A 23778-nucleotide genomic window follows, 5' to 3' on the forward strand; every position below is an offset into this window, starting at 1 on the left:
TCCTTTTCCAGAGAGGCTACCTTTCCCGTCAGCCTTTCCCAAAGCCGCCAAGCAGCTTTCCCAGAAGCTCCCCACGCTTCCGCCGTCCCTGCCCGCCAGCCGCTTCAGAGGCGTTACACACACACACACAGTCCCACTCCTCACACATCTGGCGCTCCTACAGAGCCCCAACCCCGGCCCCGGCAGGCGCAGCGGCCGTATCCTTCCGCCGGCCCCAGGCTGCCTCGCGCGGCGGTACCCCGCCGTGAGCGGCTGTGTGCGCTCTCCTGCGCCTTTAACTGACAAACTGTAACTCAACCTTCAGATACCCCAAGGAAGCCGTCGCACGGGCGAGACAGAAGCGTTTCGACATCGCCTGCCTGCGGGGCGGATGGCAAGCTTGCTCAGAGACGCCTCCACACAAGGGGCTGGAGCTGGCTCTCCCGGCTGCTGAGCACCTCCGCCTTGGCGCAGGGCTGCGGCAGTTGGCGCCACCCCGCGCTGCCTGCGCGCGCGCGGCCGCCGCCGTCCCGCTCCGCTCCGCTCGCTCAGGCGGGGGGCGGCCCGTGGGCGGGGCCGGCGGGCGCTCATTTCCTCCTTGGGCGCCATTTTGTAGCGCAGAAAACCCGCAAATAAAGAGCGGGCGGGAGCAGCGCGCCAAGAAGCCCGGCCCGGGGGGGGACGCGGCGGCGACCACCCCAGCTCCGGAGCGACCATCCCTGTAGCCGGCTGGGGGTGCAGAAGTGGCGGCAGGCGCGAGCAGTGGCGGCGTTTCGCCCTCGATGTGACGGGCACGGCCCAGGCAACTGGTGTGCTGGGAGAGCGAGGCCTCCGCGTCGCGGGCGGGAGGTGAGTGGCCGCGCGGGCGCTCCTCCCTGCAGCCGAGCCCCCCCGCCCCCTTCTCCTGGCACCGCAGTCCTCCTTCAGTGGTGGGGCCCGCGCCGCGACCCGGACACCTCGCGGCGCCGGGGCTCCGAACCCTGGCGGCGGTTCTGTCGCCCTCCTCGAGTTGGGGGAGGAGCGGAAGCACTTAGAGCCATTTTGTGCGAGGCCCTGAGCCCGGTCTGGCAGCTCGGCTGGGAGCCACCTCCCCCAGCCTTCAGCAGACGCCACGCCCGGGCACGGCCGCCGCCGCCCGCCTCCGAGCGCGGGAGGCGTATTTTAGCCCTTGCTGAAGATGAGCGAGGGCGGCGGGGCGGGCGATGCCTGAGCTTGGGGAGGAGGTTTGGGGGGGCAGTGGCAGCGGTAAACTGGAATCTGTCAAACATCTGCAGTGAGCCGATCAGCGGCTTGCACCTGCACTTGGTCCGGACGGCGGGGTTTTGCTGCTTGTAGGATGGCAGCACAAGGCCCAGGTTCAGGCTTCTGAAGCGAGTGAAGTCTGCTTAGTATTAATCTTCAACTTGGTATTTTTTTTCGTTTTTCTGGCGCCTATGCGGGGTTTTTCTTCACGGAGCTCCTTTTAATGTTGTTAAAAATCCTGGTAGTTCATGTGTGATTAGTAAAACCAGCATACCGTAATTTCTTGAGATTTTAAAAACCCTTAAATACCGTGTTTCTAAACATTGTAGTAAAAGGTGTACTGGAGTTCCCCGAAATAAATACAGTTTCCCCATTTCTCCATTTTCCATATTTAAAACGTCATAAAAACCTCGACCATGGTGGGCTACTACTGTAAAAATTCTTTAGTTGCCCGTAAGAGTGTTAAGCGTGCAGTATGGTTTGATATTGCTCACTACCAGGAGCAGATAAGCAGGAGCGGTGCATAGTAGACATCGCTTCCCAAAAATCAAAGAAGTGCTTAGGGTAGCACAGTTAAGCTGTTTTGTCATATAAATCACAAAATATAATTCTGTTCTTTTTAATCAGTTGTACAGGAGTATTACTTTCGTTGGTTCTTTTTATTGTAGAAAATATTACTTCATCATCCTCTCGCAAAATATTTCTGGTCTGTGTAGGAGAGATCAGCTCCTCTTTTAGAGGAGAGCCAGGTAATGAGAAGCACCTTTTGTTGCACAGTACCTGAAAAAGAACTGTATTAAGATCAAAGAATGAACATTTCCAGTGTAACATTATCGTTTCTAGTATAAAATGAAGTATAAAATCACTGTGACGGCTAATGTAATCAACCTAATGTTCCTAATGCTTCTGAAAAATGGTGAGCACAACAGTAGAAATACATAGCAGTAGCAAATTTTGGTAGTAGATGCCAAAACTGTTGGACAGGTGTAGTGGGGTGAAACTACATGTAGAGGGAGAGCGCCAGTATTTATCTGTAGATTCCTAGCTTTTCTAAACCTGTGGAATATTTTTAGCTTGTGTGGGATATTGTGTTTGGTGTGATTTTTTTGTGCCCAGTTCTATCACTACAGTTGACAATAGGTGGCAGTAAGGTAGTAACTTCTGTAATGCTTTGGCCTGTAACTTCATTCTTCACTTTTGTGCTCCGAAAGCAAGAAATGGCTTTGTAAATGAAGGTGTACTGAGCCTATCGGTTAGAGTAGCCAGGTCTGGTGCTGCTGTGGAGAATTCAGTGCTGGAACTTCGTGTGATAGATAAATGGAGATGTGAGGTAGACCACTCTAACATGGAGCATCAGCCTTTAATTATGCTGTTCACAATTCGCTGGCCAAGTCTCTGGGGAAACTTGTGGGTTTTGGTATTTGTATCCTGTTACACTGTTCTGAGGAAGATAAAAAAATTGACGTGGTATTATCTGTGCGCATTTTGACTGGTGTCAGCTGTAGCTTTGTGGGACATCTGAAAAGCTTGTTTATCTCTGTCAAGGACTTAATATTTACTGAGATCTTAAAGACTGCTTCCAAACACTGAAGGAGTTAAATTCTAAAAATCTTCAGGAAAATTTTATTAGGAGAGGTAGGCAACCTAAATGCAGGGATTGGGAGTATTCCCCTGTATGATCTCAAGATGTTCTGGGTTACTTTGTGTGACTGAGTTGTGCATCAACACTTTCTATGAGTATCCTCTTATGCTTGAAAATAGTTAAGGTACGTTTTTAGTAAAGCAGTTTGAAATGAGGAGCTCCATTCAGAAGTTAAAGCGAAATACTTAGCAACTTGTCCGTAAGATGAAAAGTTGTGGTGACGGAGGGTACTTCTTAGATTAGGGAGGTGCTTAAGTGTCTGCGTGTTACTGAGACTAGCAACAGGAAGCTGCCGTTCAACACTGAAATGCTACTGCTGCTTGTTTTTTGAAGCCTTTCCATGGATTCTGATGTCAGTTTTTATTTTATGGTTTCATCTGCGCTGTACTTGATACAGGTTTTTTTGCACATGGTGGGAGAGAGTTCGTGTGGTGTGTTTTGTTCTATATGGGTGTTTTTGTTTAAATCAGCGAATCGTTTGGTAGAGTGCTAAGTATTTGTGAATGGTTAGTGTAGGTTAAGGAGACTTCACCTTCACCTCCTTTGCCATGTACTTGTTTGTCATACCGACAAACAATTTTAGGATTGTTGTCTTAGGATTTGGAAGAGTTAATTCATTGACTGTCATTGGGAAAATACCTAAAATAGACTGTAAAATCCTTCTTGAGAAAATATTTTTTTAACTTGGTATTATTTTTGTGAAGCTGGATGTTCATGACCAAGGAGTTCATAGATCCTGTTATAGGTGCATTACTGCAGCTTTACAAACTTAGAGTTCTAATATGATAAGCAGCTTTTCTGTTGGAAAGCGTATTGCAAAGATGCATGCCTCTCGTAAATGTTGCATTCGGTGTTATTTGTATGCTTATAATACTTTCAGTCTCGATATTTATGATAACAGTCACAGTTGTAGAAAATAGTGTGTATTACCCTTTTAAGGTAAGGACACGTGATCTGAAACTCAAGGAAGTGCAAGTATTTACCCTAACACAGTGCAATCCTATTATGCTGCATACACACAAAAGGAATTGAATGTGGTGTGTGTATTTGAAACTTTTTGTGAAATAATCACACAGGTTTCAAATCAACTGTTTAATATTTGTCATCATTAAAGTAATAGAATAAATACTTGGAACAAATGGGTTTTTGATGTAACCCAAGTGTTAGTGGCAATGTTCACTTTTTCCTTGACCTGCTCAAATAGTAGTATCAGTTACTTAGACTTTGATTAATCTGTCTCATAAAAATACAATGTCAAATAGGGCACACACTAAATGTCAGCTTGATCTAAACATATGGACAAAATTGGGTAGTGAAATAGGAAGAATTGACTGGTAGATTTTTTTTTTTAAGACACACAGTTCTGATTAATTCCTGGGAAAAAACGCATCTGATTTCAGGAGAAATTTGCTGCCGTAGCCTAATTAGTATTGCTTTGTACTCTAGCTGTGCATACTTCATTATTAAAAAGAAACAGGTAGAAGTTAAAGTTTTTGACAAGTATTTCATGTATGCTAGTAACTACACTAAATAAATTTTTTGTTTTGTTTTGTTTTTCCCTCTTCCTTCAGAGTTCACAATGACGAACGAAGAACCTCTCCCAAAGAAGGTACGTTTAAAAATACTTGTGACTTTACCCCTCTTAGATAATCATGACAGCTTGGTAAGTTGTGTTTTTCCTTTTTCTTCATAGGTTCGCCTTAGCGAAGCAGATTTTAAGGTTTTACCTAGAGATGAGCTTATCCTAAGGTAAAGTAAAAAACAGGTTTTCCATCTTGTTTTAATGAACTTTCAATGGAAGATACATGATCTGTGTCTTCCATTGTTTTTAGGATCTTCATTCTGAAAAACTGTATGTTTCTTTTGTGAAGTTCTCATCTTGTCTCAAATATGCTTATGTAATAGTTTGAGGGGAAATGCTTTTTCCAGTGAACAGTATTCTGTAATGCATGAGTAGGAGTGTTTTTCTTAATTTGTGACTTCAAAAGGTAAGATTCACCTTGCTTGCTAGGTAGCAAGTTAAAGAGTAGAAAAATGGTAACTCCTTACTCAACAGTAAGTTTTAGGATTTTTTAGTTCACACAGTTGCTTTCTCAGCATGTTCAGATACAGTAAAATGTTGAAACTAAGCTTTCATTGCCTAGAACTTGCATAAAGAAGAGCCTGACCATCTTTTTCACCTTTTGGAAAGCCAGGTTTTTGCTGTGAAAAAAATAAGTGTCCACCTGCTTAAAAAAAAATGGCCTAAGTCAGTTAGCCCTATATATCTGAATTTCTTGATTTTTAACAAGGACCCAAGTACACTTAGGGATCTGTGAATCCTCTGTTTATCTGTTGGAGTTGCTAATGTATGTTTTGGTAAACTTTAGCACTTGTCTTTTTGTATACTAAGTTACTGGCATTATTAGTGCCTCTCAAGTTAAATATTGTTTCTCAGAGCAAAGATTAAACTGTGTTGAAACAGAAGGGTATAAATACAGTATTTAATATATATGATCAGCTACTCTGGTTTTGGGCAAACTGTTCTGCCTGCTCCTTCTAAAGTGAGAGTTCTTTCCGAAAGTATCAGTATCTGACTCCCAGTGTTTAAAAGTAGTTTCTGACTTCTTTGGTGTATCTAGTATTTTGGGTAGTGAAGGATAATACATATGAACAGCAGCAAAACCTTCTTTGATGCTAAGTGGCTTAGACATTCTGAACCTTTTTGTGGAACTTGCTATACTCAAGATCATAGGATCAACCAGGTTGGAAGAGACCTCCAAGCTCATCCAGTCCAACTGTGACCCAGCCCTATTCAGTCAACTAGACCATGGCACTAAATGTCTTATCCAGTCTTTTCTTGAACAGATTATCCTGAGGAATAGTAAATGCCAAAGTCTTTAAAGCTAAGCCCTTATTTCCAGCTATAACATTCCTTTCAAGATTCCAAAGCATAGATTCTCTGCCACTTAGTTTCTGATTGATACTGTTGGAAAAAAAAGGGCTTCTGTTCATAACCAATTCCTACAACTTGCAATGATTAGTTGATACTGTAGAAAAGATCTGTTTCTGGCATATATTCAAGTGACAGTATAATGGACTACACCCAAGATGGTAAAATGTCAGCAGCTTAACTGTGTTCTTGAGGAAACAGGAGGGAATTTGCAACTGACAGTTGTGTTGCAATCACATCTTGGTTCAGACAAAGCAACTTTTCTTGAAAAGGCTGCTTGATGGTTTTAAAAAGAGTAATGCTTACACCTCAAGATGGAAACTTAAATGCCATTTTGGTCACGTCCGTTTTATTTGTTTGTATTAAGCAGTCCTACAAACAGATTTTTTTCTTGTTGTTTGTTTGAAAGGGGTGCATGTTTGGTGGATTTATACTAAGTTTACCTTTTAACTGTTATTTTATGTATAACTAGCAATCATTGCATTAACTGCTGGCTTTGTAGATTGGAATAAAAGAACACGATGTGCATGCTGTATTTTAATCAAAGGCATCTCTACTACTTTCAGAGGTAAAAAATCTAACGTGGCCACTACTGGATTGTCTTAAGATTTGAGATGTAGTTTTTGATCATGCTTTAGTGAGGTAAATGCTTTTTAAGGTACAGGCATTTGCCATCTCCTTTTGCATTTCCAAAGTACTATGATACATTTTATCAATACAGCTGCACTGATAAAATACATATGTAGGCAGTGCTATTTGTTTGTCATTTTTTGTGGCACGAGTCTCCGTTTCACTGTTTTTTTTGTGAAGTACGTAATTTAGGTTTGCTCATTTTAACCTCCTTAAGCTAAACATGAGCAGGATCAACAGCCTTTCAGTCAGGCCTTTTGCTAATTGCTGCTTGTCTTGTTGCTGTGGACTCATCTTCATTTTTCCTCTTTTCTTTAATGCATTAGCTGCTTATCTTGACTGTGTAGGAGTTCTGTGAAGAAAGAAGAGCCAGGAATGTGACGATAATGCACTCCCTGGATCCTAGCTGAAAAGCTGATCAATCAGTATTGCCCTGATCATTTAGTCTCCGTGTAGTCTTGAAAACACTGAAGCAGCCAGGTTTACCCAAGCAGTTCTGAGTGATTATAGATTTCCTTTTTTTTTTTTTTACAGAATTAACATGCTTGCAGCTGGTCACAGTGGCTTAGGCATAATGCTGTGTGTGCCATTACCTGCTAATTGCTTATAATTTTTCTTGGAAAAAGTTAACCTCAGCATAAAAAAGGGGTGCTCAAAGAGAAAGCAGTATTTATAGGGGTATTTTGAAGCTGTGTAATTTTGGTCTGCTTAATATTTTTAGAGAATGAAGAGGTTGAACTAACCTGTGTAATACTGCTCAAGTATCTTCAGTTCTTCTGAAGCAGTAAGGAGCCTCTTTTGTGTAAACTGCATTTGAGGCTACCTTACTAGTTCTGTTCACAGCTCTAATTCTTGTTCTTGAATGCCTTTACAAGTAGCACAGTAGTGAAACTTCAAATTGCCAGTCATCAGGTCATTGATAAACTTCTATGGAAATTTATGAAGTCAGTACTGAATAGAAATAAAACTAATTGGAGAAAAAAAGTGGCTTTTAGCTTCTGTCTCTTGCTCCACTCAAGTTTACCAGTGAGCCACCTAAGTCCCTTGTAAATGTACCAGAAAGAGCAATAGGAAGCAAGGAGATGAAGGCAACTCATGTTTGCTTAAACCAATGCATCTCTTAAGGTTGTGTGAAGAGAACTCTCTATATTTCTTGGATCTTGGAAAGAAGGCTTAAGACTTGAAGTCAGGCCAGTAAGTTTCTACAAATAGCTCTATTTTAAAAGAAGCTTTTGCAAGTACATGCACATCCCTAAATAGTTTAACCAAAAACTTGATTATTGCATCACTGTGTGTTGATTTTAGCTGCATCTATTAAAAAAATAGTCCAGATGAAATCTGGTGAAAGGGATATATAATGTTCAGGTAAGGCAAAAAATGTTTATCCCAACAAATTGTTTCCTCCTGTAGGAAGTCTTAAGACTGCTACTAGAACATGTTCAATTGTGATGTAATTTGGGAGGGAAAAAGAAAAATCACTACTTATTTTTTTTCAAACATTTACTGAACCTTATGTATTTAGCGCTAGAAACCTTTTCTCTGAAGAGCCTATAAAGTGAGCTAGGTGCAAAATGCTTGAAATACAGCATGAATTTGTCTCATGACATGGAAATGTGCTATTATAAAGATGATTAGTTAGGTACAAAGTACTTCTTTAAAACCAAAACAAAACCTCAAAACACCATCCTATGAACTTTGGTATGATATGTCATGCTAAACTTTACTGTAGGCTTTATTTAGTACCAATTGATGGTTTGTATCAGATGCAGTGCTGTTTTTATGTGAGGTTTTCTGACTGGGTGAGTCACTTAGAGCATGCCTTCAAAGAATTATTAAACTGTTTAGCTTCTGCTTGATGAATGTAAGAAGAGTATGATCTTGATTTGAATGATTTGGTGTAACTATTTAACCTAGACTGCCAGTTTTAGTGTATACATTTTTGCTTGTCTTGTTCACTTGGTAACAATTATAGTTTCTGTTACAGAATTGTTTGAATTGCTCTGCTTTGAGAAGGAGATGTATCTTAGGTGCTTTACACAGATAACTAACAAGTGTTTGAACACATTTTGTCTAAATACTGCAATCAATTTTAAAACATCAACTCTTAAGTACTGTCATTCACAGCTATCTTTTTATGTTTGTGAGATACAAATTGGATGTAACTATATCCAGGATTAAAAGCCTCAAGTGAAACTCAGGTTACTTTTTATGCACTTGCATAGCTCCCTCTTGATGTTTTCTGATAGTGATGAATATGTATTCTGAAAGTTTAGTAATGACATGCCTTGATGAATAAATCAAGCTTCAGAAAACTGTTTGTTCTCTTTGTTTCTGCAATAGGTGGAAACAGTATGAAGCATATGTTCAAGCTCTGGAGGGCAAATACACAGACCTTAATTGTAAGTTAAGTTTCAATATTATATGAATTAGCTGAATGTTTGTATAAAGCAGTGTTCAAGTAATGTCTAGGCTTTCTAAAACTCTTAGAAATAGGAGATAATAACATGTCAGCTGTTTGTTAGGAAAAAGACTGTTTTTTCTAGTGTAAGTTTTTGACCTTTTCTAACCTGTTCAGCAGCTTTCTGTATAAGATCTATAGCAAAAAGTATCTGAAAAGTCTGTTCTTGAATCTGCAGGACCATATGTACACAGACTGGTGAGGGAGGAAGTTTAAAAACATAATTCCACAAATTGGCGTATTTTCAGTTCTCTTCCATTAAGAAGGGGAGATCTCTTGTGCACCAGTGCACTTAATAAACATACCTGATTTATCACCTTTTGGGTTACAAGGTTTTTTCTCCATGTGTCAATACTCCATGACTCCGTTTTCGGTTGTCTCACAAGACTGTAAACCACAGGGAGGGGGTGAATAGTTTGTAGAAGTAGAGGTCTCAAATGAGTCCCCAAATAATGTTTAATCTGAGTAGGCAAATTGACTATCTGATTGTCAGTGGTACATAGTCTTTAAAACTTGGTCTGTACTTCAGTCTTTTGAAAGAGAATATAGGAAAAACATCCTATTCTTAAAAGGGAAAAGCTGAATGTATTCTGAAAGTGCCTGAACCTCCACTTGTCACTTGTAAAAATTGTGTGAGCAGTTGTAGATGGGCTCTTGTTTTTTGCTCCCCTTTTCAGTTTAAGTACTGGAGGAGTTAGTACCACTGAGTTTGAAGGGTATTTTTTCTGTCAGTTGCAACAGATGTCCCCTCTTCACTCTTACATCCATCCTCTACTGTTTGTGTTTTGGAGAGACTAAAATACAGCAAATGCAAGCAGTCAATTCCATCTCAAACCTTCTCAAATACATAAAATACTAGTTCTTATATTCTTAGTGTTTCAGGCTGTAGTTACCAGTGTTATCTGCAAAGAATTACTTAGGAATTAATTTTACTGAAGCAGTTTGTTCTTAGTTTACAGCTGATCATTGTCAAGTAATTAGAATAAAAATTGTAATGATTCCAACTTCCCGTCATTATATATATATGAGAAGTAGCAGACTGAATGTAGATCATTTGCATCAGGCTACTTCCATCTGTTTCTGTTTTACAGATGTGCTGTACTGCCTTCTCTCATATTTTGTACATTTTCATAAATGTTCATGAATCCGAAGAACTCTACCATTCCTAAAGTTCTCAACAAATATCTTCTTGTTTACTCATGAAATGTTGTGACTAGTTTGAGGATTGACCACAAATAGCACTGGTTTACAGACTGGGTCAGTTTTTGCCAGTTTGGACTTCCCTCCTCCCCTTCCTTGGCCATATCATTTGTTGTAGATAGCAGGACAGCTCAGTTGGACTCAATGATCTTTGAATTGTTTCAGTTGGAAAAGAACTTTATGATTCCAACTTCTGAGCTTCAGAGTACAAGTTGTAGTAGTTGTTGGTTAGGCAAGCAATTCAAGTTATTTGCGTGGAAAGCATGGAAGTCTTTTCAGAAGTTCAGAAAGGATTAAAAAGATGTATTGTAAAACAACTTTTGTCACACTTTTTTATTAATGATAATTTGATTTCCCCCACCCCCACTTAGTGCTTGTTATAGTTGTTACAGTCATCCTTAATTATGACTTCTGTCACCTTCCTGAGAGGGTGCTATAAAACATGTTTCTTCTGTGTTATCACTTGTGGTAGCTAATGATGTGACGGGATTGAGAGAATCCGAAGAGAAGTTGAAACAGCAACAGCAAGAGTCTGCCCGAAGAGAAAATATTCTAGTCATGAGGCTGGCAACTAAGGAACAGGAGATGCAAGAGTGTACTGTAAGTATTTAGAGAGGATAAGTGTCTTCAGAGTTTTGCAGGAATATTAGCTTTTGAGACAGTATCTATGTATTTTATTTGATTTTTGTATGTAGCATCACTTTTTTTTGTGCTTAAATGATGTGGCTTTCATTGAATTGGTAAAGAATATTTAGTACATATGCTTTTTTTAAGAGTAGTTACTTTGCTTGATTCTTGGCAGCAGTTGTGCTTAAGGCTTTTGCTACTGAACCAAGCTAATTCTTGTTTACTTCTAGCATTTATCAACTATATATATTTATCAAAAATGTTTGCTTTTGACTTACTGGATGCAGGAACAAATAGAAACAGAAGGATAAGGTTGTGCTTACTTAGTTTCATTTAGAAGGTTTTCAACTGTTACTTATGTTGAATTTGAGTAACAAGGGATTTGTAAGCTTCCACATCCATTGGGCTAGGTGAAGGAAAGAGCTTTGATTGCAAAGGAAGCTTCTGATATTTGTCAGATCTGCTGCTTGGGGGTTCTAATGTTCTTTGTACTGAATACCTTTTTTGGTTTTATTTGTTTCTCCATTATTTCACTGGGTTTTCTGTAGCTGCTTTCTTCTGTGTTTAGTTTTCTGAAACTACCTTCTACCACTTACGGACTTTGGCCCTTTTGGATTACTTCCTTACATAATTTTCACCTAGTAATGGTTTAGCACAATAGCTAACCTGCCTGCTCCCCCAACAAAGAAGTGAGGGGAAGAGTAACACACAAAAATCTGGATTGAGATAAGTTTAATGCAACGTGAGATATCATTATCACAATTCATAGTTACTTTAGCTAATAATCTAATTACTCTAATAATACAATGCATGATTACCCTAGCTTAGCCTATTTGCAGATGAAGCATAGTGAAATACACAGGGGAAAAAAATACAGCATAAAAGAGAAAACCTAAACCAGCAAATGGCTGTCTCCCACCTGCTGTGCCACCATGCCTCTGGTGAGCGGCCCATATCCAAGAACCCAGAAGCAGCAACCAGAACAGGAAGCCTCCCATGTTGCAATCTGAACTTCAAGCTCCATAATACTTTGCACCAGTTATCACTTTCACTTTTTGAAGCTGGCATGACTGTGGCATGGTATGAGTAACAGTAGCAGGTTCAATTCAATCCATGACGTAGATGGAAATGACTGCTTTTATTTGTCAGTTCTCGAGAGACCATAGAAAGCTGCTTATTGCTAGTTTCTGTAGTGTACTCCTGAGATCTTCTCTTACTAAAAATACAAGCTCTCTGCAAAAGCAGTAACTAATGTTAACTCTTTACACAGTATTTTCCCTGCTCTTAAGACCATGAGATTACTTTAGTTTGTAATAAGCACTGATATAAAGATGAGGGGGAGGGAAACATACTGAAGTTACTTTGCAGTGACGAAAGATTAATTGCAGATTCACTGATATTAAAAGTCTTGAAGTTTACCTAGTTCAGCCTTCTTACTCAGAGCAGCAGGGTCTGTTGGACCAGGTTAGTAACAACCATGCACAAGTGAGTTTGAAGAATCTTTGAGAATGGGGAGTCCAAAATATCTCTAGGTGACCTGTGCCAGTGTTCTGACACTGTCACAGCAAAGAAGCATTTACTTAAGCTTGAGTGGAATTTCTTGTGTTTTGAGTTTCTGCCCATTGCCTTCTGTGCTTGCAGTGAGCACCAGTGTAAAGAGCCTGGCTCCACTTTCTTTACTTGCCCTGAATGGTATTTAGGCACACTGATAAGATCCCTATGGGCCTTCTCTTTTCCAGGCTGTCAGCAGCCTTAGTGGTTTCAGCTTGTGTTTGTATGTTAGACGCTCTAACCCCTTAATCATCTTCATGGCTTTTCATTTGCCTTACCCTAATATGTCCATGTCTCTTGTACTGGAGAACCCAGAACCGGACCCAATACTTCAGATGTCTCACTAGTGCCAAATGGAGAGGAAGGATCACCTCCCTCAACCTGTTGGTAGCACTGCTAATGCAGCTTAGGATTCCCATGAAGATTATACCACAACACTTTCCTAGTAGTAAGACTACTACATTGATCATTCCTCTCACGTTTTACCAGTAAATTTTGCTATGAGGAACAGGAGTGGTAAGAGTGGGTTGTTAGTTTTTGGTGGGGTTTTTTGTTTGGTTGGTTTTTTTTCTTTCAGAACTTCTGAGCATGTAGCTGAAAAATATACTAAAAACTGCCCCACTAATGAAGTCCTTCACCAAAACCAAGTTCGTGTGTACTGTTTCCACCTTTCTTCCTATTTCTAGAAGAAAAAAATAGAAAAATTTCAAGTATAAGTTTTGACAAGATCATGAAGACTTAAGATTTTTGGCTGTACAGGTGTTTATAGCTATGACTCACAGGCTTTCCAGAACATCTGTTTCGATTAACTTTTGAAGAAATGTTGATAATTTCAGTGTGTTTAAAAAGAGGGAAAACAACCCACTGAAACAAACCTGCACCCACCCATGTGGCTTATATTTTTCCAGGTATTGATACATGGATAACATCAATGATTGTAATCCATGGTGCATGGAGGTAGAAAGATGCATCCTTGAAGAGAGGGGTAAAAGCTGTAACAAAAACATTTACCCTTAGTGTGTTCAAGATTTAATGCATGTAGTTTCAAGAAGCTCTGGAAGACTACTTGGCTTTGTATTATTAAATGGTATTTTTTCCAGTAAAGTAGCAGTACCAAAATATTGAATGATATGCAAGGATAACCTGTTGATTGCTAAATAACTCCATAAATGAAAAACCCTATTCGTGATATGACAAGTTGCTTGATGTGTCTACTTTGTAATCCCTAAAATAAACTTCTGTTTTAACATAAACATTTTTTATAATCCACGATTATGCGTAAAATACACCAGTGACATTATTTATCTGTAAGGCTGTAATGCTTCCTATCACATCTTAACAAAGAACACTGCACATCTCTGGTGTCAAGTTTCTTGAAAACTTCATCTGGAAGGATTCAGCTGTTTCCAAGAATGTGAGAAGCAGAGGAGCTGCAAGTGTTACTGTCTGTCTTAAAAGATTAAAATCAACCCAAACAAAACCACATGCAGCTTGATGTCCTTTAAATGGACTTTCAAGGTTCTGCTGCTTTAAATTAGAGCAGAGAGAAAACTAATACTAAGATTTTAATTCAGTTTGTGAAAATTCATCTCTGTCCATCTGGTGGCTTTTGAGAAATAGCAGCAAGTATGTGCTTTAATGCTTGGTAATAGGAATAGCTAGTAGGCATTTCATGGGTTCAGGGTAGATGTGTCCTGGGCCTGGCATGTTACAGGACTATTCCTGTATACTCAGCTCTGGCACAAAGTTGGTCCTGACTGCTGCAAATTCTTTCGCTTCCCACTCTTTGCCACCTGGAATACCAAGAGGAGGAGACATGTACCAGAGAGATTAGGGGGAGCAAGATAGGCATGGACTGGCTGAGCAGAAAGGTGAATGGAATAAGGAAGTAGGCAGAAGGGTTAAGAGATCTGGGCTTGCTTTGTTAGTGGCAGATTGTGATTATAGGAGGTTGCTATGTCTGGGTGGATGAAAAAATTCACTGGGGAGAGAACTTTGGAGTTGGCAACTGGAGGAAGCACTCGTGGGCAGATGGTGAAAATTTCAAGTTGGAAAAACTGGAGGAATAAATGCAGTTTGGAGTGGAAATGAGCAAGAATTGTTCAACCAAAGTAAATTCTTTCTATACTACTGTTACAGAAATGACAGTTGAGGTACTTTGTGGAGCCTTTGCAAGCGCTCCCTGCTTGACGCAGGAACATGAACTAGAGTGACTGAAATGAGACTGTTAATTAACTGACATTGGACAAAATCAGCGAGGTCAATTTGAGCATTTAGTGAATCTCTGAAGTGAATGAGGAGCAAGTGGGAGCAATTCTTTGTGTTGCTGATCCAGGGAATCTTTTACAGCTCTTGGGGAGAGCAGGGCCTAGGTAAGACAAGAAACACTGTCCTTTTTTCCCCTCAGTGATGCCTGTTTAAGTCAGGAACCACATTGCTGCAGGATAATTATATTCCTGAAATATGTTTCTAGTTGGAGTGTGTGTGTGTGCAGGCATTTGTTAAATACGGTGTTTCACCCTCTACTAGTGCTGGCCCTCACAAAGTGACAAGTTGTTGAAATGCTTGCAGTAGTGCAAGTGTTAGAAAGTTGAGTGAGTGAAAAAGGCATATGTAGTTTATTGTGATCTGTATTTACTGAGCAACATTTTGTGTGTTCAGTGAAGCAAAGGACTTTTAGGGTAAATTGCCATCCAAAAATGTTAAGATAATAATAATTTGGACTTCCTTTTTCTATACTTGGGTTCCTAAGGGCTTTGTTTCTTTCAGATTTGTTTATGTAGTATTATATTCCCTTAATATTTATTTCTGGACAGGTCAGGGTTTTGTTTGCTTAAAAAAAGGCCAAACTTTAAGTTCTAAAGTATCTAAATCATATTTCAGTAACAGTAATGTGGAGTCAGCGGAAGTGTTTCAGTTATTTCAGTACCTTTGAAATCACTTTTGAAATAAAATGGAAGAACTGTCATTGCTTATCAGTATATGAATTAAAACATGTCCTCGATTAAGAAGTGGCTGAGGATTGCATTTGTTTAATCTGTTTAATTGATGCTGATATTTATAAACTATTTTGTTGTGAAAATCAATACACGAACTTATGTGACCAGTCCATTTTCAAGAAAGTTTAGAAGCCTGTAAAAAGCTGTTAAGTAGTTGCTTAAAAATATTACTTGTCAGTAATAGCTGTAATGTTCCATAATAACTTTGACTGAAGTTACATGGAAATTAGACTTCTGTTTTAAGCAGATACTGCTTGTAGAATTTTTTTTTACCCCAAATGAATGGAGTCATGTATAAAATAAAAGGAGTATTTGAATGCTGCAATTGTTGCTTTGGAAAATGTAAAGTCACATGTAGAAAACAATTTGATGTAGAGACATGAAGTTAAAAAATACTATCCTTGAAAGTGTATGCTTAGCAAGATGGTGGGATGAGGATTTGGATGAATATGCACCCTGATAGAGTGCAGGTGGGCAAAGGCTATGTTTTGGTTGTTGGGAGTCTTTTTGCCAAAGTCAGAATTAAAAAAGCAGTACAGTGTTGAAAGCAGGCAAGTTTGCCTGGAGTAACTACTTCTATTTTTACCCAAATGGCTTTAAAATGTTATTGACTGTTGTATGAATAACAGTCGTTTCTTACTTTATGCAGAATCAGATACAGTACCTCAAGCAAGTCCAGCAGCCTAGTGTTGCCCAACTGCGATCAACAATGGTGGACCCGGCCATCAACTTGTTTTTCCTAAAAATGAAAGGTGAACTGGAACAGACTAAAGACAAACTGGAACAAGCCCAAAATGAACTGAGTGCCTGGAAATTTACGCCTGATAGGTAAACAAAACAAATACTCCCCAGTCAAGACTTCCCTGACAGTCCCACTACGAGAATGCTATGGTGGGACAGCCAAGTACTCGTTTCCACACCAAGACTCAGACGTTTTGAGGCAAAAGCCACATTCTTATACTGTCCAGCTTGTAATGCTTAATGTAAAACTTACCAGATGAACCTTGTGTTTCAGCTTTTTTCTCCCCCTTTGCTTCAGAGGCCTGGTGGCGTCGGACTATTCTGAAGAAATGGCCATCTTCGAAAAAAAAATCTTTTCTAGAACATGTAGACATTTGCAAAATTGTTCTATTTGAAGAAAATAGAGGGAGAAACAGAAGTCTTAAGTCTGTGGCACGCTGTGTCTACAGACAATTTGGAGGAGAGAGAACCTAGAGATTAAAAATCATGAATTGAACATGTAAAATTCCCGTAAAATGTAGAAGTGGAATATCCTTCGCTCTTAACCTTGAGCCTAGTGACTTAGAGACACTGTAAGTCAGTTTTGCCAATAAGACTGTGGACTGCCTGCTTGTTCACTGAACTGCTGGGTCAGAACTCAATGAGGTGAATTTTGCGCTAAAGAGTTTACTTGCTAACCAATTTTGAATAGCCATGAGAGTGCTATTTGATATCACAACAGTGGTAGTGTACCCATTTGACTGTTTAGCTTTTGAGCTCTAGCACTTGACGGAGCCTTAAGTCAATGTTGCTAAATAATGAATTGTTTTCTGGATGGTTGACAATACTGTGGATACCTCAAAATTAGGACTGTACGAAAATATCTATTTGCAGGTTTAAAATTGTTGGAAGCAATATATATTTGGTCACAACTAGCATGTATAAGCAAAACTAGTTGTGATAAGTACTTCACTGCATGTTTTCATGCAGAAATGAGATTTTTTTTCCATCTTTTATATTAAGAACTGATCTCAAATGCTCAATACAGAAGGCACACAATGGCAGCTGTTTTCAGTGTTGGTGGGGTGTTCTAATTACTTTGTACACCTGGGTGTTTTGTATTGCGCTTCTATATAAAATGTGCCTTGAAATAGTTGTAATATATAGTTCAAGGAACACTACTGGTTATATTGCTGTATTGTGAAACTCCTGGGATGAACGAGAATTGAACAGGTTGTTATTTTTGCATTGTCTCGTTCTCTGAAAACAAAGTCAGTAATTTAACAAACGAGAAGAATGCATGCATTTTCCTTGGTGGAATCAGTGAAGGAGCCTTTGCTACTCTGTTGGTGCCTCTTCTCTTGTCCTAAGTTACTTGCAAGAGTAACGGCCTGGGACAGGTGGGAGTGCATGTCTGAGGTGTGTAAAGTGATTTGATATATAGTGGTTTCTGTGTTTCGGGTTTTTTTCCTCAGTGAGTAAGTTCTATTTAGTCATTTGAGGGTTTGATTTTTCAAAACAGTTGGGCAACACTTGATGACTCAGTCTGATCCTAGACAATTCAATTTAAAATTAAAACCAAAAAAGACATCCAGCTGTCACAGGTGATATATATATATATAAAGTGTTTTGATTACATTTTAAGATGGTATTACTTTTTTGAACTCAGAAGTATCTTAACTGTTTGTGCTACAGATGATTAATGTGAGGTTGAAGAGTAGTGTATTTATGGAGGAGGTTTTTTTGCATGAATATTGACCTAACAGCAAAAAACAAACTACAGAAAAACTTCAGATTTTTTGAAGTGATACCTGTGGAATGATTTATTTTCTATAGCAGTATCTAAGATTTTAATGATCTAGAATCAAAACAGAGGTAAGCCTTTCATTAATAAATTGTTAATGTGTTATCAAGCTATTTTGTAAAACTCACTGTAACGTGTGGATAGAGGCATGCCATGCAGATTGCTTGTTTAACTTGGAGTTCAGAAAATCACTGAATACATTTAAATGCAGGTTGGTTGTTTTTCTGAAGTCCTCAGGCTCTAAATGTGTGTGTACAACTGAGGAGAGACAAGCAACTGCAGTTCTTCAGACGAAAGTTTCAAAAGAATGTTGTGGTTTCTGTAGCTACAATATGCATCGTAAAATTCTAAGTCAGTGATATGAATGTGTGTAATCCATATATGCAGTAGCTGGCATACAGAAAGCTAGAGTTGTTTTCTGGTTGATAATTGAGGCTATTGTCTTCATTAACGGGTGAAGATTTTACCAGTACTTACATCTGGAAAGGTAAAGAAATGATGACTCATGTAAAGTGTTCATGGAATTCCCCCCCACTTCTGCCCAGTATTTTTATCCATCCTTGTATGCAACTACTACTATTAATTTATCTGACCTAGTTTTTGAAAGATAAATACTCCTGTTCAGATCCCTAACTGTATTCTTTTGGTAACTGGTTAACTACAGCCCTAAGCAGGGCTAATTCTGGGCCTTAACCATAGATAAGGGTGAACAGCCTAATTATTGCTGATATCTGGAGGGAGAAATTAAAAGGGCATATAATCAAAGGAATGGCTATGCAAAGCCATTTAAACCATCTTTCAACAGTATACACTTGGATTAAATACTAGTAGAAATGTCATTTGTGGTAAGCCTAATACAACAAATGCTACTCTTCTGAAATTTAACCACTTGCATTCTTACAGGTTTTGTTGCATGTGTGTTCAAGAAGATTTGTGCAAACAATGCCAAACTTAAATTTTACAGCTACTAAGAGTTATTTGGATAGATACTGGATTTTATATTCTTGCATGTGTTGTCTTTTTAGTAAATTACAAGGGGAGATTACTTGGTGCCGTAGTATTTCAGTCAGAACATCTGGAAAAAATTGATGGGAAGAAATAGCATTATAGGTAACTATGCAAATTTTTATACAGGTAATAAATATTTTGCATTTTGGCAGGAGTTAACATGAAGAAATTAATGGGATTCTAAAATGGTCCCAATTCCAAGGTAACTGGTACTTGATAATTCTAGAGCTGACATTGTTTTGTGAAAAGCATTAAATGACTGTGAACTCCCTTCAACTTGTAGCAATGCTTACAGTAACAGGAATTTGCAAATGGCTTAAAAATCATTGCATGTCTGCCTAATAACTTTTGGGATACGTCACCTTGGTTATCTCCAAAGTGGTCCTGCTTTACACAGAATGAACATCTCTAAGGAAATTTGCATCTTATGTGTGTGACTTGGACTGTATTAGGTCAGCACAATTTAAACTTCAAGGACCTGGCATTGGACATCACATCAAGAAAGAAAACAGGTTACTGCCTTTAGCAGAGTTTCAGGCTTCCAGGATTTTACAGAGCCAGATTCCTTCTGGAGCAGCCCATCTGAAAGATTTGGGAAAGTCATTTGGAAAACATTAAATGGGGCAAAGTTGGCAGATCTTAAAAGCTGTCTAAGGCTTGAAAACTTAAAAGGTAGTTAAGGAAATTATTATATTAAATTCTTCTGTTTGGGTATTTTGGTTACAGGAGAGAACTGTGGCTGTGAATTGTAGCAGAAATTTCTTTCCTGATGTAGTTTTTTCAATCCTCAAATTCTTCAATCTCTGACACTTGTTTAAAAGCAAACAAAGTAATGCAAGTCCTGCCATTGAACTCAAACCTATTCAAGATTGAGTTGTTAGAAGAGGACAGCTTCGTTATGTCCTGAGCCTATTAAAAGGAGAACTGTTTGTGGTTGCTATCCTGACTTCGGCAGACCAAGAGCCTTAAGGACTTCAATGATTTTTCTTTTATGGAGTTGGCTGTATTGCCTATATATTAATTTGCATACTACTTCCTATAATGCTTTACAATGCAATTTATAACCTAAAGATTAAAGATGTGTGATGACACCCATTTACTAAAGAAAATTTTGTCAGTTCAAAATCTTTTACTGCCTGTTAGCCATTTCTTTCAGAAACTGGACATCCTAATGATCATTACTTAAATGTGTCATTCTAAAGGAAGTAGATTAACAGTATACTCGCTTTCTAAATTTCCTGGCAATTTATAACTACATTTTACTTTCTCCTCAACGTGCAAGATGTGTTTAGGAAAAGCTGACCATAGAAGTCATGAAAAAGCTTGTGTACCTCACTGTCAAGTATACAAATTGAATTGAAAAATAGAGACCTAATTTTTTAACAAGTACCTGGACAGCATTCAGAAGAATATCTAAGCCTCCTAAAGAAAAATGGATGTCACTATGAAAAATGAACACATGATTTAGTAATGCCATCCAAGCAACTTCTCTTCACCCAAACTGAATTACTAAATTTTGCCAGTACAATAAATGAAGAAGTTTTGGTTTGTAATTGAGTTTACATGTGTAGTTTTTATGCAATACCTGATCTTTTGAAGTATAAGGCACATCTTTAATCAGATATTTAAACCCATTGAGAATCAGCACATGCAAGATTGTGCATACTGATAATCCAGATGTTGGTAAAAAAGAGACATTATGCTTATTCATATTTGCAGTAATAAAACTTAACTTCCACTTTATGGGACAGCGACAGAAGATCAACCGGCATTGGAACAGCATGTGGTAACTATAGGGAGACTTTTCTGCTATGACAATCATATTGAGGCATAATGTTCCTTGAATTGTGACATGCAGAAATTGCATCTCCGTTTTTGTCTGTATTGTGATTGAGGAAGAATACTGAAGGTTTCATATTCATTTTGTGATAGATGGCTCTTTCCTTTGCAGCCAAACAGGCAAAAAGTTAATGGCGAAGTGTCGAATGCTTATCCAGGAGAATCAAGAGCTTGGAAGGCAGCTGTCCCAAGGACGTATTGCACAGCTTGAGGCAGAGTTGGCTTTACAGAAGAAATATAGTGAGGAACTTAAAAGCAGTCAGGATGGTAAGGGATTTTTTTTAAAGAAAATGGGAGTTGCCTTGCACTTCTGCTAGTTTAATTTTCTGATGATACACATATCATAAACCCATCTTTGCCTGAATGAAAAGGAAATACCAAGTAAGACAGGAGAATTTTAAATCTTCTCTGGTAGTCTTAATTTGAAACAAAAATTCACAGAGATAGACTTTTGAAGGCCAGTGGGATTTGCAGCTCCAGTAATACATCATTGAAGTTGGTGGGTTTTGTAATTTAGGTCTTGTTTAGATTTGCACACATTGGTGAGTTGGTAAGGTGGAAGCCGTTGACGTTGCATGAAGCTAAGCGCGCACCAAGAAAGTTTTTTAACTCTTTTGACTCACCTTGAAATTACTTTTTAGAAGTGTTGGGTTTTTTTGTTTGTTGTTAACAGTGGCCAACAATAAGAAAAGTGGCCTTTTTTTGATAGCTCAGATAATGTAAAATATCTCATTGTGTTTGGTATGTAAGATAGTGTAAACTTGATTTGGCATTATCAAAGTGTGACATATTTTCTATTTTTTTAAAAGGATAGAATCCACCCTTCACAAGATCATATTTCCAGAAAGTAGCAATATAAAATATAACTACAATTCTAAAGGGAAATTGCTCTTTCTGTACTGATACACACTTTGTGTACACATATCAGTTCTATAATGCAAGGATGAGTATGTTCTCTGTAAAGACAGCTGCTGTTGATGCAATATAGTGAACTCCAGAACTCAGTTACGTTCTTTACCCCCATCTATTCTTCCCCATATGCAAAATAGATTACAGTAATCCTGCAATAGCACTTTCCTGATTATTTCTTTTTACACAGCAGCAAGAGCGCTGTACATTTTTTTTAAATAGTAGAACCAGCATTTTACATTTTATTTGCTTATTTATACCAACGGTGCAGTTAAATTGGAGGCTGGGCAAATTGGTGTTTCTTCTGTTTCCAGCTCAAATTTGTTTTGCTTCAAAATGCAGTCCTAATTGTAAAATCCTTTCCTGACACAAGTACTAAAACACTTGTGGAGTAAGGTAGCAACTGTTCGTAGTAAAGTCATTTTAGTGTCCAAATATGCAGAATTTAAAGAATTAAAACAGTAGGAACTGAAACCCCTTTTAAATGTAACCAGATACTTCTTTGTCACTGAATTGTAGTTATTCAGATTATTATATACAGACAGGGTTTGTAGTCACTTTTACATTATTTCTGTTAAGGATTTTATACTTGAATAAAACTAGATACATGAGGATCAGCTTGCAGAATCCTTAGTGTTGAAGTAGTATTTTTTCAAGCATTCTTCTTCCTTGCTTTAATTATGTATTTTGAGTAGCAGTATAAAAAGTGTGTTGGTGATAGTTAAGCATTTCCTCCTTTTAAAGGTGGAGTATGAAAATCAGTGCATACTTAATGGATGGAGAATAGTCTGTTGAAAAATTTCAGCATAAAATGTTAACTGAAATGAAATTATGTTGAGATTCAAGCTATATATGGGCTATTAAGTATTTGCAACAAATGTGTTTTCTTTATATAGAGTTGAATGACTTCATCATCCAGCTTGATGAGGAGGTAGAGGGTATGCAGAGTACCATTCTAGTTCTTCAGCAGCAGTTGAAGGAGACTCGCCAGCAGTTGGCGCAGTACCAGCAGCAGCAGTCCCAGGCCTCCAACCCAGGTACCAGCAGGACTCCATCTTCTGAGCCTACAGACCAAGGAGAGGCTGTGGGTAAAGACTGCAGCCGCCTGGCAAACGGACCAAGCAATGGTAGCTCCTCCCATCAGCGGACGTCTGGGCCTGGATTTTATAGGGAGGGTAGCGGCACGGAAGATGACTTCCCGGCTTCTCCAGGGAATGGTAATAAGCTGTCCAACCACTCTGAAGATAGAACTGGTAGAGGAAGTGGTAGCTACATAAATCAACTCAGTACGGGGTATGAAAGTGTAGACTCTCCCACTGGCAGTGAAAACTCTCTCACTCACCACTCAAATGACACAGACTCCAATCATGATCCTCAAGAGGAGAAAACAGTGAGCATGAAAGGTAACAGAACTGTGGGTTCTCGTCATGTCCAGAATGGTTTGGACTCCAGTGTAAATGTGCAGGGTTCAGTTTTGTAACATTTTTCTGCAGCATTTTTATACAGTGTCATTTAAATTGGGAGAGGATACTGTCCAGAAGCCGTTTAAATTAGTGCATACCTGTCACAATTTTGCCTTTTTGTGGGTTTCTTTTTGCTTCAATACCTCTGCCACTTTGGAAATTTTAACAGTTAATTACGTTGAATGTTGCTAAAAGGACATTTGTGTAGCTCAAGTTATTTTTATATGAGTTAATGTGAAGTTGAAATGGAAATTACTTCCATAAAGTATAACATAAATGATGTCTGTACAAATCCGTGTATATCTAGAACCTGTGCTGTGTAAAGGCATTCTTACTCATACTGTTATACTTGCACCACCTTCAAGATTTGTCATAATAGCTGTGGGTTAATGACTGCCAAGTTTGCCCAGTACAGTAGTTTTATCACTAAAAGGACTTCCTGAAGGAGTCCTATAGTAGTTTCAGTGTTAATTACAGTTTTTCCCACCATACATCTGTGCATTTTCTCCTTAGGTGACCGAATGTTTCTGAATTGTGTGCATAGTTACTCAGTTTTTAAGAACTGTTGTATCCTGTTTATGCATATTGCTCTGTGACTCCAATTATCTTTCCTGTACTGACCAAACCTAAATAAACTTTTAATAATGTAATTTCCTCATTGTTCTGCATTGGCTTACATGGCTTATTTGTATGCAGTGTATTGATAGTACTTGCCTTTTTCGATCTAACTTGTTCCTGTGTCATTCCTATCTGATACAGCTTATACCATGTACCT

General features: G+C 38.7%; 1 protein-coding gene across 1 annotated transcript; it reads left to right on the forward strand.

The window, feature by feature from the left end:
- The first annotated feature begins 737 nt into the window (after positions 1-737).
- Positions 738-23653, forward strand: WTAP (WT1 associated protein). The gene is made up of 8 exons (XM_064158256.1): positions 738-828; positions 4435-4472; positions 4557-4612; positions 8766-8824; positions 10556-10683; positions 15910-16088; positions 20744-20898; positions 22437-23653. The coding sequence occupies exons 2-8, from the start codon at positions 4443-4445 to the stop codon at positions 23018-23020; spliced, it is 1191 nt and encodes a 396-aa protein (XP_064014326.1). The 5' UTR covers positions 738-828; positions 4435-4442; the 3' UTR covers positions 23021-23653.
- The last annotated feature ends 125 nt before the right edge of the window (positions 23654-23778 follow it).

The sequence above is a fragment of the Pogoniulus pusillus genome, chromosome 18 (genome assembly GCF_015220805.1).
Source record: "Pogoniulus pusillus isolate bPogPus1 chromosome 18, bPogPus1.pri, whole genome shotgun sequence".
NCBI lineage: Eukaryota > Metazoa > Chordata > Aves > Piciformes > Lybiidae > Pogoniulus > Pogoniulus pusillus.

Excerpts from the sequence above, each read along its gene's own strand:
- WTAP (XM_064158256.1), top strand. The coding sequence starts at position 4,443 with ATGACGAACGAAGAACCTCTCCCAAAGAAG. Across the intron at positions 16,089-20,743 it reads TGGAAATTTACGCCTGATAG|CCAAACAGGCAAAAAGTTAA; the intron begins GTAAACAAAACA and ends TTTCCTTTGCAG. Across the intron at positions 20,899-22,436 it reads ACTTAAAAGCAGTCAGGATG|AGTTGAATGACTTCATCATC; the intron begins GTAAGGGATTTT and ends TTCTTTATATAG.